Source organism: Psittacula echo, assembly GCF_963264785.1.
Source record: "Psittacula echo genome assembly, chromosome: 7".
Classification (NCBI taxonomy): domain Eukaryota; kingdom Metazoa; phylum Chordata; class Aves; order Psittaciformes; family Psittacidae; genus Psittacula; species Psittacula echo.
This window is the reverse complement of record NC_137740.1, coordinates 7,522,836-7,541,963: the sequence shown is the minus strand read 5'-3', so window position 1 is coordinate 7,541,963 and position 19,128 is coordinate 7,522,836. Positions and strand designations below refer to the sequence as shown.

Sequence of the window (19,128 nt, the reverse complement as noted above, 5' to 3'; positions counted from 1 at the left end):
AAACCAGGCCGATGTTCAGAAGGAAATTAAATTGGTTTAAACCACAGCAAACTCTCAGATTATTGGGGTGAGATTTCACTGATGCTGAGGTGCCTTACCTATGTATTTGTTTTCTTCTGGAAGGTGCAAATCCTGATTTAACTCAAAGTCACTGTCCCATAAATCACTCCAGCACTTGTCAATATCTATTAAAGAAAAACCAACATAAGATGCACTTAGTTCAAGCTATCCTATTTCCTAGGCCGGTCAGCTCATCCCTTAGCTATCCCCATGACTATTTGCAGTATAATAGGAGGTTCTTAATGTCACCCTGCTCTCATGACTTTCTAAATCCCTTCCTACAAACTCCCCTGGAGCAGGACTGAAGTAGTCCTATTAAGAAGTAAATAGAGCTTGCCTGCATCATTAATCAGCTACCAACACACCCTGTCCTTCAGCGTTTGTGTTCTTTTCCCTTTTCAGGACCTGAATGGCAGCAAAGGGGAGGGCTCTGCTGGGATCCCCGCCTCCTGAAACAATGACAAACTAAGGAGTGGGAATCAGCTGATACCAAACAAAGAACAAAGTTATTGAGTAGGACAGTACTTGGCTAATGATGAGGTGAGTAAAGCAGTGAGGATTCATTTCCCTCCTTCTCTGTGGTTTGTTTTATGTTGTCACCCTTTTAGTATCTAACATACAAGTAAGATGTTCGCCAAGCTTCTGCTGCAGTTTTACCTTCCACACTGTATTGCGTTCCAAACCACCTCTCTTTTAGGTGACACTGGCCTTCATTGGAAGCAGACAGCAAAATGAGGTTGGCTCTCTGAGGACTGAGCTGGTTAAGGGCATCAGCAATGATCTACAAGTTCAAGACAATACTTCAGGTCAAATGCAACTCTGGCTCTGCCTGACCCACCAAAGACTTCTCAGTCTGAACACAGGAAGAACAAGACAGAACAAGCTTACAAAAAAACTTGCATTTCCTTTCTTAATACGAGTGTTTCAATTAATACAAAACCTGTGCCTGAATTATGGCTAATTATAAATGCCTGTAAGTGCCTATATTATACCGTATGTCCATATTCTCCTTACATCAAAACATGTAATCAGGAGTTCAAAGAATACTCACCTCAGGCTTGTATTCAAACAAGAGCTGCTCTCCTGTCAGAAAATCCTCCTTCTGAAACAACTGCATGTTCTCACAAACGCTTTCCACATAGTCCACTGGATCTGTCTGTAAGCACATAAAGCAAGCTATTTTTCACATCATCAGAAAATTAAGACTATCCATTTCCTGTTCTGAGAAGAGCTTGACAGGTCAGGTACCTTGAGCATGAGCTTCATGCTATGCTTGTTATGGCATGTAGCTTCAATTATTACACTAAATATATTCCATAACCATATCTAATGCTTAGAACTTCTCTGAGAGTCCTGAAATACCAGACATCACCTTTGTAGAAAGCTTGAGCATGCGGTTTACAGTCACTGAGCCTCCTAGGTTAAAGACCCAGTAGAAAGCCCTCATTGTCTTCAAGCAACATGAGCAGAGTCCTGCAGTTAAAGATTTAAAGTGATCTGGAGCCTGGAAAGAGCAAGGCAAAAAACTGCTGCTGCTGCAAGAGTATCTCTGATTCTGCTCCTTTGCTAAGCTCTCTGCCATGACGTACAGTGTGAGGAGGAAGAGATTCTCCTATTCAGACACAGAAGTATAGACTGCCTTTTAATAGTGTAAGGCTGTTCAATGAAAAGCTCTTTGCTGAGCACTTCTGGGCTTTTTTGAATCAGGCAGCATCATACTATGAAGATTCTGGTCCAGATACAGCCCACAGTTCACCTGAAAAGAGGCAAGTTTGACACAAATGTGTCTTGTAAATGCAGTGGAAAACACGACCATGGATTTCTTACGACACTGTACACCTGAAGAAACATTAAACCTCTCTTGGGACACAGCTGCTTATCACAAAACCATGCCTCTGTGACTGTTACTCTTTAGGATAGCCTTGTACCAGCTCCTTCCATCAACCAGAAGAGTGAGGTGCTTAAGATGCCTTTGTGATGCACAGCCCTGTCACAAAAGCACATATCTCTGTTCCTTGCTTTCTGAGTTAAATCCCTTCACTGTCAGTAACTTCTTAATGATCACCCAAAATCAACTTGCTAAAAAGGCAAGACTTCCAATATACCTTTACAAATTGCAGGTATTTCCCTACTGTATGCTTGGGTGTTTTCTGTTCCCACCTGCTCGATACTGGGAATTACATAGTCCATTAGGGCAGGAACAGTTTGGGGAATGTAAAATTCTAGCAGGGAGTACTAAAAAGAAGGCCAATAAGAACCTTTCAGGACTAAATAGCTTCACTTGGATGAAAAAGTAGACAACCTCTGTTGGCAATGATTAAAGACAGAATCCAAGGCCAGGTTGGACAGAGCCTTGGGTGGCATGGTTTAGTGTGAGGTGTCCCTGCCCATGGCAGGGGGGTTGCAACTGAGTGATCTTAAGGTCCTTTCCAACCCTAACCCATTCTATGATGAAACAGTATGTAGGGCAACAGACATTCCTGTTATGTCCATTATACTAAATAGCCATTCTTCACAGATTTTTAAGTGCTCTTTTATCTATGGCTAGGGGTTGTTGGCAGCAGCCCTTGCTGTCTGTATCACTTGTAAACACCACTTCTGCTATTCAAAGGCCACTCAAGACACTCAAAATCCTTCATATGCTATTTTGAAGGCAGAGCTGCAGATGCAAGGGATTTGCTGAAAATGACATTTCTAACACCCTGATGCTCCAGCAGACTGGAGGGTCTTAAGAGTGTCTGTAAATACATGGAGTATCAGGAAAGGAAAACCCTCCACTTCCACTATTTCCCATTCTTGCTCAATGTAGCAAGAGTAAGAAAGTGAAGTGAAAGTAAGAATGAAGCGTGGCTTCTCAAATTATCTACATTGTGTTCCCTTCTTTTTCTTCACCTTTAATAAAAACAAGTAAGATTCAGTAAGCCAAGGAAGACTTGACACAAAACCACATTTAACTGTGTAATGTTGTAACAGCAGGCAAGGGGGTCAATTAGCACCCTAACCTTTGTGAGGCCAGGTCACCAGCAAGCCACCCCTTTCACACAACACTGCTTTTCTATTCCCAGAAACCAACAGTGTCAAAAGAGCTTAAAAACCCCAGTGAAATCAGGCAAAATACATTTCTCTGTCTACAACACAAATTCTGTCAGCAAAATCCAGCTTCATCTATTGCTGGTCAATAGAGCTTTGAAATGTGTTTCAAAATGACAAAGAAATCCTGTGTGTGGTTTACCTATATCAACACAAAACAGTGGGTGAATACCTGTTCCTGGTAGTGAAATTCATTAGCTTCAATCTTCTGTATTTCTTCCCAAATTCTGTAAAGGAAGGAGAAAAGAATAAAAATGGATTTCCTCCATTATTCCACAACATTTATCGAGAATGTGGTAAAAAAGCAGTCTTCTAGGAAAGGCATCAAGTGTGAGTTCAGTGACTTATTGAGGTATAAGACAGAGAAGCCAGTATTACACGCACTCTGCTTCCACCCAAAAGGGCATTTCTCAATTGGCAGAAAGTTCTGCAATTTTCTAAAGAGGAAGAGACTTAACTACAAACATTGCCTTAATGAATTCATTTAAATAAACCCCAAACTAAACCCAACATCTACACTAGAACTGGTTGATTCAAATTAAAAAACAGATCACCATAAATCAAACTAAAAGCAGCAAGAAACACGCATAAACATTTAGCAAATTCATTTTTAACTTAAATTGATACATTTCCCATGCAGACAAGCTTTACACGAACAAGCTTTACTATTGACTCACTGCTCATGCTCTAGTAACTCCACAAAGCACAAACACTACAAATAAAAGGCTAATGGAAAAGGACAATCTCACAAGTATCTGATGTAGTGGCAAACACTTGCCTTTTATCTGGCCCTCTTTTCTGCAGCATCTTCACATACTGAAATACAACATGAGCCACCTGCAGGCAGAAAGCAATAGATTCATTTTTCCAGGCACGAGGAAAACAGTAAGAAACTCCGGTTGCAGTAACCCATACCTCATAGAAGTGCTTGTAACCTTCATCAGTCAAAGTCACAGAGATGCTGAAGATGGAGTAAGTGGCATTCTGTTCAAACCCTGTCTCAGCATTTCCTCCATATAATGCAAGAGCCCAAAATCTATGGAAGAGTTAAAGGTACTTATTAATTACCCATTTCAGCTTTATTTGAGCTTAGCTACAATTAGCATATCATAGCGTTACTTCAATGGCTTTTGATCTATTTAGAGTTTATACACAGCTTTTCCAACATAGAGTTATGAAACTCAAGATACAGAGTTTAAGACAAACAGTGAGAAAGCTAAGTTATCTTTTGGGGATCTCTTAAAGCTCAGCCACAGCTACTGCTGATCCATGGATCACAGGTCAAAACCAACTTATTTCTTACTTGGGTCTATCATCAATTTAAATAACATCGCTACAAAGCAGACTCAGCCTGCTTTTATATATGGTGAGAAAATATTTATACACAAAATTGATAACAAAGCATTTAATATGTATGCTTCAAAAGATACCTACTTTTTCCTAAGGAAAGAAAGAACACTGCCTTTGCCTTCATGTCCCACTAACCAGGAAATATAATGAAGAGGCTTCACCCTGAAAGAAAATGTGAAGGCGATTAAATGCCAGGAGGTAACACATTTGACAGGAAGAACTCAAATCACCAGACAAATGATTCAAATATACACTGCCTGTTTCTTCATGGCAAGTTTTGCATTTTCAGTCAGCATTAGGGTAACAAGGTAAAAATGTGGGAGCTCAGAACATCATGACTAATCTGAGTCAGTGGGGAATGATGCTCTATCAGCTGTGTACCAATACCACTCAGTTTATAAAAGGAGCCATATGTGTATCAGTTTAATTCATTTAAAACATGCTCCCCTAGATAAACCAAAGTATCTGTAACACAGACAAATGAGATTCTTTGGTTTGTTGTGAAAGTCAGTAAATTATGCATAACAAACATGGTAAAAGTAAAGAGCAGCACCACCATACCTGTAATACTGTGCCTGTGGAGGGAGTGCCCAAGTGATACTCAGTAAATGAACTTTCTTGATTGGAACAACTGAACACAAATAGATTTATTGAACATAAATATACATAATTAGACATAGGTAATAAATTTTATATAATGCTGAAATAATGGTTATAAGTTATTCAGAACCACAAAGCATTATTCTGCAAAGTATCCAGATCACCCAGAGAAAACTATGAAGCAGGTGTTCAAAGCACTGAACCAAATCTGGGTTACTCACCTCTGTAAAGCTTGTGAAATTCTGGTGTGTCGAAAGGCTGAGACAGGTGACCAAAGCTGGGTTTGGGTAGCCCACTTGAAAGCAAAATTAAAGTGTGGCATTACTGGCAAGGATTCATGGTTACACTGAGGTAATCACAAGAGCATCCCTAGCTGTGACAGAGACAGTGCACCAGACAACCAGAAAATGGCCCTTTGCAAAGTGCTCAGGATCCAAAGTGGATGCAACCTGACATTCACTTACACTCTGCCCACACAACGGAGTAGTTACCCAAGACTTAGGTACCACATCAACTCCTCCCTGTCCTTCTGTCCAGGGCAGTAACAATAAAAAGCTTGCTTTCATAGCTGAGTTGGCCCTGGATTCATAGAATCCTGATGGATTTCCTTGTGGGGAAGAAGCAGCGAGGAGGAGGGGGGTCAGGAGAGACAAACACGTGTCTGAATGGCATTAGACATTCACAAGCACATTTCCATGCACCACAGAAATAAACACCTTGCAAAAGCAGAAAATGAAAGAGGAAATAAAATGCTTTTTGAGCTAGTGAAGTTCTAGCAGAACCCCCTTTTAGACAGCACATGGGAGCAAGTTACTGAGAAGCCACCGGAAGGATGACATGTAAACTCAAGAGATGGCATTGTTTTGCTGCTAATTAATTTTGACACAAAGCAAAGATAAGCAACGTAAAAGGATCATCTAGGATTGAAATACTTATCATAAAATCAAGGTATTGGCACATATGAAGCAAACACTACTGCAAATTAGCACTGTACAGCTTGCAGGCTAAGTAACTGTTAAGCAGAAACAAAGTCTGCCTGAAGCAGTTAATGCCACTCATTCCCAAAGCTGCCTTTTTTTTCTTGGATGTTAATTAACAAATGTTCATTTCCTAAGTTTCTCCAGTAAGGGATTTATTAAAACACAAACCCCAAACCATCACTTTAAGATAGACAATTCTGGGGTTTTAATGGCTTTATTCATCAAAAGACTCTTACTTATTTGGGATCTCTGAGAAGATTTCCGTCACCCACTTTTCCAGTGTATCCAGTGTTTCTAATAAGGAGAGAAAAACCAGAAAAGGCAGAAATGCAATTCCCTGGAGGTCTAAGACAAATTCTTTATCTTATCTCACCAGCTGAGTTATTTTAAAGAGGCTGCAAGTCACTAGATTTTAAAACTGCAGAGTTCTAAATTCTAAGCTTCAGCTGTTGGTTTGAGCCAATTCTTGCTATTTACTGAACTGTATCTTTTGTCATAGCTCTTGTTTTGTACATAGTGCTGAAATCTCAGGCTGATAAAACTGGGTTTTGAAGTCCAGTAGTATTTGGTGTGAATGAAAAGGAATCTCTGACTTAGGGATCTACAAAATCACCAGCACTTGCTGGACTCATTCCATCACTCTGTGTTCAGAATATACACACCAGTTTTCACACCCAAATGCAATGCTTAGAATTCCTTCCTCTCATTCTCTTTTCTAAAGTAAATGTGTCAAGAACAAGAAGTTTGAGGGGTTTTTCACTGACTGACTGGAAATCGCTTAAGCCAGCATTCTGAATTCCCAAAGTGATGCTGTATACACTAAACGACAAAAAAAAAGGTGGGACAAGATGGGAGGAGGACTCGTGGTTTCTGTTGCTTCAACAGAGATAGAAATACAAAGTTGGCCTGGCTGACTATCAGTTAGCAGGATTTTCTTCCCCATCTCAGAAGAAACATTTCAGTCCATCACTCCATAAATGACTATTCAAGAGGCATTCAGTGCCCTAAGTAGTTTACAGTCTAGACAGAAGATAAAAGCACAGAGGAATTACCACCTCCATTATTATCCACCACCATTTTACAGATGGGAACTACAACCAGTTTTAGCATTCAACAAAACCCCTCAGCACAAGCCTAACTCGAATACACACAGCTACTTATTTTCAGCACAGGTCTCTACTACATGCTTAACTTCTAAGAAATGTCTTATTCTCAGCAGAAACAACCCATAGGTCTGAAGTTATTTGCTGAAATGAGACCTGATTCCATGTGCACAGAATTTTTCAGTCTACGATGAAGAACAAAGTCTTCAGCCTTCCTAGAGAAATGTGTTTTATTTTAAGACCTCTTCTAAAAGAGACCCAAACAGAACAAGACAATCAGGAGCCCCAGTCGCAGTCTCCCCATCATTTTCTCTGAAGGTTCACTGTTGATGGCAGAGTAACCAGCAGCATCAAATCATTTAAATGGTCTGATTCTACAGTCCTGCAAGAGTCTTTTTTAAACACATCTTTGAGACTTTACCTTCTGTGTTCATCTGGAACCTATTCAACAGTTTCAGTGAAAAGTTTCTCCAGAAGTGGCAGGATGACAACAAACCAGCAGAATTGCTCAAGTCTTGTTTAATTTGGAAACCAGGCTAAAATCTACATATAAATACCTCCTGCAGGACTGGACAATCCACTAAAACTGCTTGGGCTACAGCTGAACTCCTGCCAAAAGCACTACACCACTAGCAGCAATAAGACTTTTTAAGGAACAACTGATGTTACCTTTAGATTGGACAACTAAAGTCATGTATTGAGCAGAGTAATGGCGCTGCCAAAAGTCCCTCAGCCTAGCGTAGGTATCAATATTATTCATTTTAGGCTCGTGTTTGAGTGTATCCGCATTACCTGTGAAGAGCAAAAGGTGGTCAGTTATCCAGACATACTGAGAACCTCTTTTCCTCCCCTGGTACTCAGTCTAGTCATGGTAAACACATTAACAATACCTAATAGAAATCTGGAGTTAAAGGAATGTTAATTTATTATCTTTCCATTTCTAGTTCCTATTATAAGGGCAGTTGATATTTCTGTGACAAGGACATACACAGTCCTCATGCATTATCAGATCACCCATGCTGTGTTCTGCACAGCTCACTGTGTGTTGCCAGTTATTCCCTCACCAATGGAACTTGCAAAACAGCGGAGGGGAAAGAGAGGAAAAATACGATGTTCAGAATAGGTTGTTACAGAGCTTTACAAAATCTACCTACCCTTCAAAGCTGACTAACTCTCTTACACAGCAGACTGCAATCTACATGCTCACAAGCACCATGAGGACAAAGGAGCTGGACTCCCTATTGTACAGGAAAGAAAGAACAAATTTCCCTTCTGCCCCATTCCCATGGCTGTTAAGGTTTACTTCTGCAAGTCCAGTGGTGAATTATTTACTTTGAAAAGCCTCCTTAGGCACAAATCCAGAAATACCCTTCTTTTTCCAAGAAACCTTAATAACAAAAAAACAAGCTTAAGCAAAACAGAGATGACTCAGACAGCACCACCTTTACACTAACAGGAAGTTACATGATTATATATATGTCTAGGGCGACCTAGCCTCAACCTCAGCAAAAAGCAGTACCAGAATGAAAAGTATCTTAAGAAGCAGACAGCTGCTTTTATTCCCAAATACTTTACTGTAAAATGAGTAATTGGTCTGATATTTCTGAGCAAGGCTAGCGTTTGCTGCAATAAGATAGCTCATGTCAGTGCAGTAACCACTTTCTAGTGGTTAAAAGTTTTAAGTATTGTCACCTTATAACATAAATACAGAACTTACCCCAGAAAAATTTCTTCATAGGATGTCCAGGCCTGGCAAGACTCCCAAATAACATCTCCTTTCTGTTTGCATCGGAGGGTCTTGCTAGCTGATACTCTGTTAAAGAAATTGCATTGGTATGCATCAAAATTTGAAGTCCTGTTTCCACAGAACAAAGCAAAAACCCCAACTGATCTGAAAAGAGGACACCACACAAATGCAGCCAGGAATTTGTTTTAATGTATGATGAGGTAATGAAATAGGATTTGCAGTAGTAGGTCAAGAGAAAAGGAAAAACATAGCTCATTGATGAGAAGAAAGGGATAAGGAGGGAAAGCATGTAAAGCCCTAACCTGTCCTGTCTGAATGCTTTCAACCTGCTAAATCTAGTGGCAACACAAGGCCTTCAGTGTTCTACAGGGTCAAGCCCTGCAAAGAACAGAGACAGAGAACAATTACAAAACTGCTTCTCCCATATATTGCACAGAACAACTTCTAGCTTAATAATGAAGTAAGAAACTGAAAGCCGAACAAGACAGTTTCCAAACATGCAATTTTACAATCAGTTTAATCTAAATGTGGGATTCTGTCAAAACCAGGAATGCATCCCTTAAACTGCATTTTCTTGTTCCTGGTTTTGGTGGTGATAAGAAACACTACTAACATACACTAATTCTTTTGGCTAGGCTATTCTGCAGCCAGTTCATCAAGCTGACATAATTTACTTGGCAGGGCATTACTAGTGTCAGTACAGTACTAGGGAAACAGTGGATCTGCATGATGAAGGCAGTGCAAGTGAAGGCGTAAATTGGCTTAAGCTGTTGAACCACACCTTAACTCAAAGACAGGCCTTTGTCTATATCTAAATTCTTATCTAAATTCAAAGATTGAATTGCCCATTTTCCTTGCCAGAAGGCAGACTAAGATGACGGCTTGGAATCAATATTTGACCCATTTGGTATACCTGCCAATAAAAATTTTTTTCTAAAACAGTGCAGTTTTACAGGCAATCTGGAGGTATCCATTCCATATTTAGAAAATCAAGGGAACACCCCACTCACTTTATGCCTGGTTCACTTTCCTTTTGTGAAGTAACTTTGTAGTTAAGGAGTTAGAATAAGGAGTGTCACGGTTTAAGGCCAGCTGGCAACTCAGAACCACACAGCCACTCACTCCCTTATAGCTCACCTCACCTTATAGTATTAACTCCACATAGGACTGGAGAGAGCAGTGGGGCTGTGCTGTTCACTGAGGAGCATCTCACATGCTCAGGTAATTGCTCAACCAGTTACTGCCAAACCACTTAAAATTACTAACCTCTACCTCAAGAAGTGAGATGGTAAGCTCTGGCACTACATTCAGTCTTTCTCCTGTAACAGCCATTGATATCCTTGAAGCTTCAACTGAAGAGTTTAATGTCTCTGTCAAGTTAGGTGAACTTGACTGAAGTGCTCAGAAGGGTAGTCCAAAATGGAAACCAATAACCAGTGTTGCAGAATAGATTTTATTTCTTTAAGAAGGTGGGTAACCACACAGAGCAAGTCACTGCTACTTACCACTGTCTACAGCCTCCACTTCTCGGTCTATTGCATCCCTGATCATTAGCGGGTGAATAAAGAATTGTGCCCACCTATGAAACAGAAAAATTCATGTACTTTTCTTCAGTGTCTATTAAGCTACGGCTAAAAACCAGCAATTAACCCCAGCATCTACTGGTTTAGTTTATAAAGCTGCTTGTCTCACTACAAATTACATTATTCTTAACTACATCATCTTAAGGAAAGATAAAAGCCAGTTTTGTGGTACCATCAAAAAAGCAAAGGGAAGGCCTTCCCTGCTCCATAGAGTGGGAATGAATTGGTTGGATACAGCAGGACATGACACTAATGGGTGCAGGATTATCTGCCTTTTCATCCTAAGAACGATCATACCCAATCAGACAAGTGATCCATCTAGTCTGGTTCCTCGCTCCAACAGGGACCAGTATCAAACGCTTCAGAGGAAATCCTTGGTTGTTCATTACGAACAACATTACCATAGGGAAACTTTCTTCCTAACGTCAAGCAACAGACTGTTGATTGATGTCCTGAAATGTAAGTTTTTATATCCACTACAACTTTATCATCTACTATAAAAGTCAGAGTTGTCATTCAGATACATCTCCTCTCCTGTACCTATAGAGAGCAGGGCAATGGAAAGGGACAGATCTGCGGTGAACAGTGACTCTGCAGAAGGCTGCCAGAGAATCTGGTATCTCAGTTTTATTTGTTGAGGTTTTTAACGACACACTGAACCAGCTGAAGCTAAAGGTAATACACTGCTAACAGAGTTCTACAGCTACAGGACCCATTAAGTTATGATTACTGAGAGTGATGTATTTCAACTTCTTTAGATCCACAAGTGCTTGAATAAGCTGACATCAGCAGCAGCATCCATTTATCTTCTTATCTTCTTTGCATGAGATGCTCTTTTACAGAGCTCCTAATTTCAGTGTTTCCCATCCAGTAAGTGATCTGTTGTGACAGACTGCAACTGTATTTATGGCTCCTTCACACTTCCAAACACCTAAAAAAGCTGGACTGCTCTGCAAATAATGTGAATGTGGCCAAATAGAGTGGAATTTAGGCAATACTTCATAAAAATGTGCCAACACTTGTTCTTGGTGTCATCACAGGAATGTATTTGATCAAAAGAAGTTTGCAGTGGAGTCTACTCTCCTCCCAAGATATTTCACAGCACTAAGAATACTCAGTTGCCATTCACCCATGAGTGATTTTGTCTCACTGAAGGAAAACATGCATCCCACAGCACAAAAGAGCAAGTTAAACACTGTCTGGCAGAAGATACATTCTTCACTGAACAACCTGGGCTGGGTTAAACGTATCCTTTTGAGGCACACATTGTATCATAACTTTCCAGGCTGCCCTCCCAGCCACCCTGAGGGATTAGATTCGGAGCCAAAAAGAAATTTAGGAAAGAACACTAAGTCTATCAGGACAGATATTTCAAAGGATGAGTCACTGGGATTCTGGGAGCACTTCCCCTCGGAACAGTTGTCACATTGCATAAGATTTCTCCTATCATCAATGCTACTAGCTTAAGGGTGTTAAAATGATCAAAAAGCTGCATTCAGCCTGGAGAAGAGAAGGCTCAGGGGACATCTTAAAGCAGCCTTCCAGGACTTAAAGAGGACCTATAAGAAAGCTGAAGAGGGTTTTTTTACAAGGGCAGGTAGTGACAGGACAATGGGCAATGGCTTTAAACTGATTTAGATCTAGATTTAGATATTAGGAAGAAGTTCTTCCCTGAGAGGGTGCTGAGGCACTGGCACAGGTCGCCCAGAGAAGCTGTGGCTGCCCCATCCCTGGCAGTGTTCAAGGCCAGGTTGGACAGGGCTTGGAGCAACCTGCTCTAGTGGAAGGTGTCCCTGCCCATGGCAGGGGGTTGGAACTGGAAGGAAGGGGGTTGGAAGCTTTAAGGTCCCTTCCAAACCAGACCAGTCTGGGATTCTGTGATTAAGACTTACACATGGATGCTATGTAATCCTACACCAACACTATTTCAAAGAAGCAGCAATATATCCAAAGGAAAATAGTGTTTCCTTATATTCAGTAATCACTATTGTAGGGCAGGTACCTATGGAAGTTCAGCAACAGCCTTAATCATCCCAAAATGAAGAACTGAACAGCTACGCCCAAGGTCCAGAGGCACATGTAAACATTCATTAACACCTAATCACCACTTGTACGAGTTACCTATCCAGTGCTTCTTTGAAGTACTTCCTCTGCACATCAAACAGGAAGACTGTCCGCTCGCAGTCAGTCGAAGCATTGCCACTGCCCCCATGTTTCTTCAGAAACGCATCAAACCCATTCTCATCTGGGTACTTCAAACTGCCCATAAAAACCACTGGAACAAAAATCAGCAAACTTTACAAGATGACATGAACCTGGTATTCCTAATGGTAGCTGTACCAATCCCTCCTCAGCATGACCACTAAATAACAACTCTGTAATCTGCCTTTAGCAGAAGGCCCAATCAGACTAGAAATGACAGAGGCTTGCTTGGCCTCAGTCAAGAGAAGTATTTTGAGATGCATCTGATCAGAAACTTCGTGTAGTTTCTGTTCCTGTATTACTAATTCATCATCCTTTCACTAAAGAGATAAAGGTCTGTAGATCCAATCTAGCTTATAAAGCCATAGGTAACACGCTTCCCCCCCATTTAGTGGATAAGAATGTTAATACATGTTAACGCATAGCCTGCCAAAGGGTGAAACATCTTTTCCTTCATTACAAGTTCCTTACTAAGTCAGTATATTTATAAAATCACAAAGGTATTTAACTAATGAAAGTAAATTCTGGGGTAGCTGAAACAGAAAATAATACTAAAATACTACAGAAATTCAGAGCTACATAGTACTTATATTGCATTGAAGCTGAAGAAGGTGAAATAGGAGCAGATACATACTATGTTCCAGGAAGTGTGCTAACCCAGGCAGATCTTCGGGATCAGAGAAGCTGCCAACAGCAATGCAGAGGGCTGCTGCAGACTAGAGAGAATAAAACACTCTCAGTAAAAGCTGCTTCAAGAAACACTTCAGGAAAATGACAGAAGTATAAGATAAATCAATCCGGACAGGCACAATAAAAAGGAAGTTTAGTCTGAATGCTTAATGACAATGTTTTGAACCACAGGAAAGCTCACTATGTATTTTTTCACCCTACAGCTTTAAGTACATACCTGCTTTTCTGTACAGCCTCGCTTTCTCGTCTCTTCCTTTTCTGCCAGCTCCTCTAATTCGCTGTCATCAGCATCATTGAAATCTTCATTTTCTCCATCATCGTCCTCACTGTCATCCCCCTCATCGCAGTCCTCATCATCAAACCCTTCTCCTCCATCTTCAATCTCAGCTCCAGAGTCATCATCTTCATCACCTTCCTCTTCAGATTCATCATCGTCATCTTCCTCCTCCGAAGATGAAGCAGCTGAGGCAGCATCCAAGCAATTCAAATCCGAAATCAAAAGTGCAGATAAGCCATTCTGCAGTTTGATATACCTGAAAGAATAATTATTTGCAATTAATATGCTTATTGCCCAAATCTGAATTCTCAGAATTGCAAAAATCTCTGTATTGCCCATAAGACAGAACTCTTCAAATGAAGCTCCCTAATGAAAATCTAACAGTAGCTTTGAAGCTAAGCCATGTAAAAGCACAAAGTAAAACAGTCTTTACTATTCAATGGGTAGGAGAATAAGAAAGAAGCAGTTCAAGGTAGCAGCAGAAGCCCTTCTCCCCATAAGGTCAGGGACACTGATTTAGGCTTTTATTTCGCTTCCTGTGCAATATTTCAGTACTACTGTTCAGAGAAAACTTCTTGCACTCAGAATCAGCAAACCCAAACTTCAACAGCCTGTTATGCTGTCAGGCTCTTGGCAGAATAAAGATCTTAGTCTTTTCCACTAAATAGGCCCCAGGGACTCCATTTTATTTGATTTATCAATGCTTTCTATGAAATAGAGTCCACAGACACACTAGATGTGTTAGAAAGGAAAGATTTCCTCTGCAGGCTTAATAACGTTACAGCGGGCTGCTTGGGTTACTATCAAGAAGTAACATACACAGAGTTCTGTGTGTGTGCACGTAGAATCTTTTATACAAGTGTGTGCATGCATAGATATTAAAAACCCCACAGGCCCTCTGTCCAGCCCCAGCCTACAATGTGTCAGACTGAGGACTGCATGCACCAGTGCTCTGCACTGCAAGAACTCTCAGCAGTGTTTGCTTTCCACCAGATCTGGCACAGTCAGTCACAATTTGATAGATTAGCCAGAGCACCCCTCCTGGGAGCTTGCCCCAGATGCAGAAAGGAACACTGGATCCAGAAAGTACTTGATCCAACCTAAGAACGGGTGTGATGCAGACAGGTGGTAACTGATCCAGCAAAAAGAAAACTGCTTGTATGAAACAAACCCATGGTCACATCCCACCGTCCAGAAAAATCTGAGTTACAGAGCATAGAACCATAGAACAGTTTGGGTTGGAAGGCACCTTTAACGGGCATCTAGCCCACCTCCCAAGTTTATACTGGGTCAGAACTGTGCAATGTGGCCACTGCTGGAATTATGTAGCAGAACCTACAAAGCAATTTCCAGCTTCAGTTACATGGCAAGTACCCAAAAGAACAAGGAAAGCAATTTATGTGTTTTCCAGCTCCCTGGTTCCCAAAGTTTCTCACAAGAAATTTCTCATGTGCTTCATTTGTGGTTATCATTGTGCAATGTCAGTGTTTGCCAGCAATAAAAGGAGGTGTTATTATCAATATCCCCATTTAAAATATGAAGTGAGTGTAAGGTTTGCTTTCTACTAGAGCTGCAGCCTGCTACAGCTCTGCAAACCAGCCTGGGAAGTAGTTACTTGGAGTACTTCTCTCCCAGCTGAATTTGATGGGGAGTTATTTGGAGGAAAGGGATAAAGAGGGCATCGTGACAAGAGTTAAGCAGTTCTGAGACAAAACCCACACTTCTTAAACTACCAAGTCTACAGAAAAAAAGCTAAAGAACGAATGTTTAATAGTTGTGTGAAGTTTATGAATTGTGACCTCTCATGCATTGGGAATTGGTAGTACTTGCTCAGGGCCGGGGTCTCATAACCATTCACACACCCATTTTGCTTGCTGTAGGACTGCTGAGCAGCACAGCGTTGTTCCAATCAAAAGAACAAGTGCGTTTTTGCTTGTTCAAACTACAGCACGTAGAGTGTAACTCACAGATGTGCTATGACTAACTGCAGGAGGTATAGAAAGGACTAGAGCCATGTTCGCATCTGGGTACAAAGTTATTCATGCACAGATTCTGAAAGCCTGTTTACATCATATATGTATGTCACATTATGCAACTGTGGCACTTCTGAATGCACAGAGGTCTTAAAAACAGATATACTGTACAGTTGGGCATTTCAGCCATTGGGTAGCTGAGAGCAAGAGCCTCAGACAATGACAAATCAACATTTTACAGCACATCTTCCAGCACAACTATTATCTTCTTCACCTTCGCACACAACTTTCTACTTCAGGTTTTCATGGCTATAAATGACATAGCGATCAACAGTCATGGACAGCAGAGAACAGAACAGTGCTGTTCTTCCAGAAGAACAATTTGCCATAAAGCTGTTCAGCCAGGTGTATCCAGTAGCTCCTGTTGATCCTTTCCACACACCTCTATTAAACTAATGGAGTTGATGACACCCATTTCACATTACTCATCTTCAGGCTGTGGGTACTAGGACAGCAAGCACCCAGCAGCAAGGCAACAACTGAACTAAGCCACAGTTGAAGGTTATAAGGTTTCACTTCAGGACAGTCTAGAACAATTTAGGTTATACTGAGCAGAGGCACCAACTGACATAGGTGTTCTTTACTTTTTCCATGTTTCAGTCCAATGGAAAAGGTCGAGTGTAATCAATACATAAGTATCAACTAGTATGCAAAATACAGGACAAAAATATGCAGTAATGTAATGTAGAAACAGAAACAAGCATAGTCCTATTGCTCTTTTGAAGGACTATACAGACAAACAAGACAAATAAGACAAATATGACTTAAATATAAAATAAATTCCAAATTCTTAAAAATACTGCTTAAACATCCTGGATAAGTTCAAAACAGGATTGTTCCCACCCAAAGTTTTTTCTTATATCAATGAGAATTCTTTAGCAGTTAAATAATAAATATTGAAATACATATCAAAGCATGGTAAACACTTAGAGAAGTGTTTCCATTTTCCAAATCACCCAAAACAAGCAAATACAGGCCCATGAAGCTCCATATATGGATGAATTTAAATAAAACATACATTTTGGTAGGGATACTCCCCACTCATGGCTCTAATGAACAAAACCAACCTTCATTACTACATAAATTTAATCCCAACAAACTCACTTTTGAAAATACCATTCTAGAGCCCCTGTCAGAGCTCTTTTGGTTTTATGATCACTGTACTTGAGAAGATAAAACATAACATTTCCCTCTAAATTAAGACTGATGTCACCAGATGGGCACATTATGCTCACTGTGACTGGGCTGGAGTCACTGATGCACAAACATAGGAGAAAGGGTATATGGATCATTAAATCAACTGCCATTACATTTACTTCGGAGATCTGGAATACAGCTCGCGGACAAATCAAGTTCTCCTTCCTAAGGGTAACATCTGTGCCTGTGGTGTGCAAGGCTCCCTTCCTGCACATGGAAATCAGCCTGAAAAGATGTGACACTTCAGTTCCAACTGAAAAAAATCTGCCAAGAACAGACAGTATGAAGAAATCTTCTGGAGGATTTTGGTATTAATTTACCTTATGCTACAAGCAAACATGCTCTCCAACCCTCTTCCTGCAGAGGAGGTTCCTGAGCCTCCAAACAGATAGCCAGTGACAGTTTTCCATGGGTTTCCCCGAGCTTCCTCACTGTGCTGCTTTAGGTAGTAAAGGCGGAAGTTTCCTAGTGTAACAGCATCTGTAACTCTGAACTTTGCAGAAAAACAAGGCTCCTGCAATGAAGCAGGAGTAAGAATGCCAGCAGGAGAGGCAGGCAGAGACCCAGCGAGAGCAGTAAGCAAACAAGGCAAGAAGCAAGAGATCATGTTTCTCCCCAAGCCAATGGGCACAGTCCTGTTCACACAGGGATTTTCACTGCCAACCAATGTCACTGCAAACCCAAAATTCAGTTCCAGGCTGCGGCAGATTCTCCACTGGCTGCACAGATTAGACATCATGAAAAGTAAAGATAAATATTTCTAATAGGGGCTGAATACCCTTCTGCTAACAGAAAGAAGTTATAACAGTGTCCCTTCAAGAATGACTGCCTTACAGCACCCAAACAGCTCAACCTCCACTGGTGTTCTCAGCAGAGTCTCACTTTTTAGGCCACAAAGGCCGAGGAAGGTGATCTTCACTGGGACTTCAAGGGGTATTACTCAGAAATATACAAATGAAAACACAAGCAACACCGCACAAGTAATTCTGTCTCAGCTCATGGACACGTTTGTGTTAAAACTTGGAAGCTCATCTAAAACGGGAAGAGTAACAGAAGTCGGTACCTGCTCTGTAATACTTCCAGCTGCATTTCATGCTTCAGCTTAACACTTTTGGAACGGAGCTGCCTGGACAAGCGCTACAAGGTAACAACTCGGTGTTGCTGTCCGACCACACAGCACCACAGGAGGGCTTTGGACAGGCACGGATCTTCCCTGTTCACGCAAGCTCTATTACCGTACACAACCAGCCAGCCACCTCCAGCGGGAACACACCGGTGAACCCACAGCCCCGCTCCCCACAGAGAGGCCCCTTACACCCCTGCTCAAAAGAAGCCTGACTCCAACCAAGCACGGGAGGCTGCAGCCATGCGTTAGCGCCCGGGTCACGGGGCAGGCTGCATCCAGCCCCGCACCGCCTCCCCCCGCCGGCCGGGGCCGGTTTTCGGCGGCCAGGCCCCAGCCCACCCCGGACACCAAGCCGGGGGCTGCCTCAGCAGCAGCGGCTCGTCCTCCCCCCAACCCACGTTAAACCTTCCCGGGCCCATGGCCCCTAGGGAGAGGGGGAAAGCTCGGCGCCGCCGGCCCTACCGGTACTGCTTGGGGTCGCTGGGGGACTTGACGATGTCGGAATCGCCGAGGTTAGCGCCGGGACCGACATCCCCTCCGGCCTCCTCTTCCCCGAGAGGCGAGCGGCCTCTGGCGTCGCGGCTGCCCTCCCCGGCCTGCTGCCCCACCGCCAGCTCCGGGCAGCTGTAGTTGGATGTAGTCTTGTTCCTACCGGGCATGACGGCGGCGGCGGCGCAGCACCACAGCGGCTGGGCAACGGCACGCACCAGCCGGCCGCGCCCCGCCAGGCCGCGGGCCGCCGCTACCGCTCGGCCCCTCTGTGCGAAGGCGGCCACAAGAATGCGCATGCGCCGCCGCTTGCCGGCTGCCCCCGCGCCGCCGCTGGCCGTGCCAGCTTCCGCCGCGCGAGGAAGCGGCGGTGAGTGACGTCCTCCGTAACGCACCAGTCAGCGCCCGCCGGGCGGAGGGAACGGAACAATCCCAGGGCAGCACTTGGGCACGGGGAGGCTCTGATTGGTGGAGAGAATGCTGGTGGCGTGGGAGGGGTGGGGAGAAACCATAGATGGGGAGAGAGGGGGAGGGAAGTGCAGCCCCGTTAAGAAATCAGGCCGGAAGGACAGAGACATCAGAGCGTGAAGGGAGAGGCAGG

General features: G+C 42.4%; 1 protein-coding gene across 3 annotated transcripts in view; it reads right to left on the bottom strand.

The window, feature by feature from the left end:
• The window catches only part of NRDC (nardilysin convertase), a 28,561-nt gene extending 9,736 nt beyond the window's left edge, over positions 1 to 18,825 (bottom strand). Inside the window, exons 1-17 of one of the 3 annotated variants that reach the window (XR_013957362.1) lie at positions 18,501 to 18,806; positions 13,623 to 13,938; positions 13,350 to 13,431; positions 12,635 to 12,788; positions 10,436 to 10,509; positions 8,901 to 8,996; positions 7,853 to 7,975; positions 6,317 to 6,374; positions 5,322 to 5,395; positions 5,062 to 5,131; positions 4,585 to 4,662; positions 4,066 to 4,186; positions 3,929 to 3,987; positions 3,323 to 3,377; positions 1,112 to 1,216; positions 718 to 841; positions 99 to 185 (exon numbers count right to left, since the gene is read on the bottom strand). Coding sequence is in view for 2 of the 3 variants with exons in the window: in XM_080622790.1 (XP_080478916.1) it covers positions 99 to 185; positions 718 to 841; positions 1,112 to 1,216; positions 3,323 to 3,377; positions 3,929 to 3,987; positions 4,066 to 4,186; positions 4,585 to 4,662; positions 5,062 to 5,131; positions 5,322 to 5,395; positions 6,317 to 6,374; positions 7,853 to 7,975; positions 8,901 to 8,996; positions 10,436 to 10,509; positions 12,635 to 12,788; positions 13,350 to 13,431; positions 13,623 to 13,938; positions 18,501 to 18,697 (1,873 nt within the window). In the remaining variant the exon portion in view is untranslated. Of the gene's footprint in view, positions 1 to 98; positions 186 to 717; positions 842 to 1,111; positions 1,217 to 3,322; positions 3,378 to 3,928; positions 3,988 to 4,065; positions 4,187 to 4,584; positions 4,663 to 5,061; positions 5,132 to 5,321; positions 5,396 to 6,316; positions 6,375 to 7,852; positions 7,976 to 8,900; positions 8,997 to 10,435; positions 10,510 to 12,634; positions 12,789 to 13,349; positions 13,432 to 13,622; positions 13,939 to 18,500 lie in introns of all 3 variants that reach the window. The other 2 variants (XM_080622790.1, XM_080622791.1) reach the window with 2 other exon arrangements.
• Positions 18,826 to 19,128: the final 303 nt, after the last annotated feature.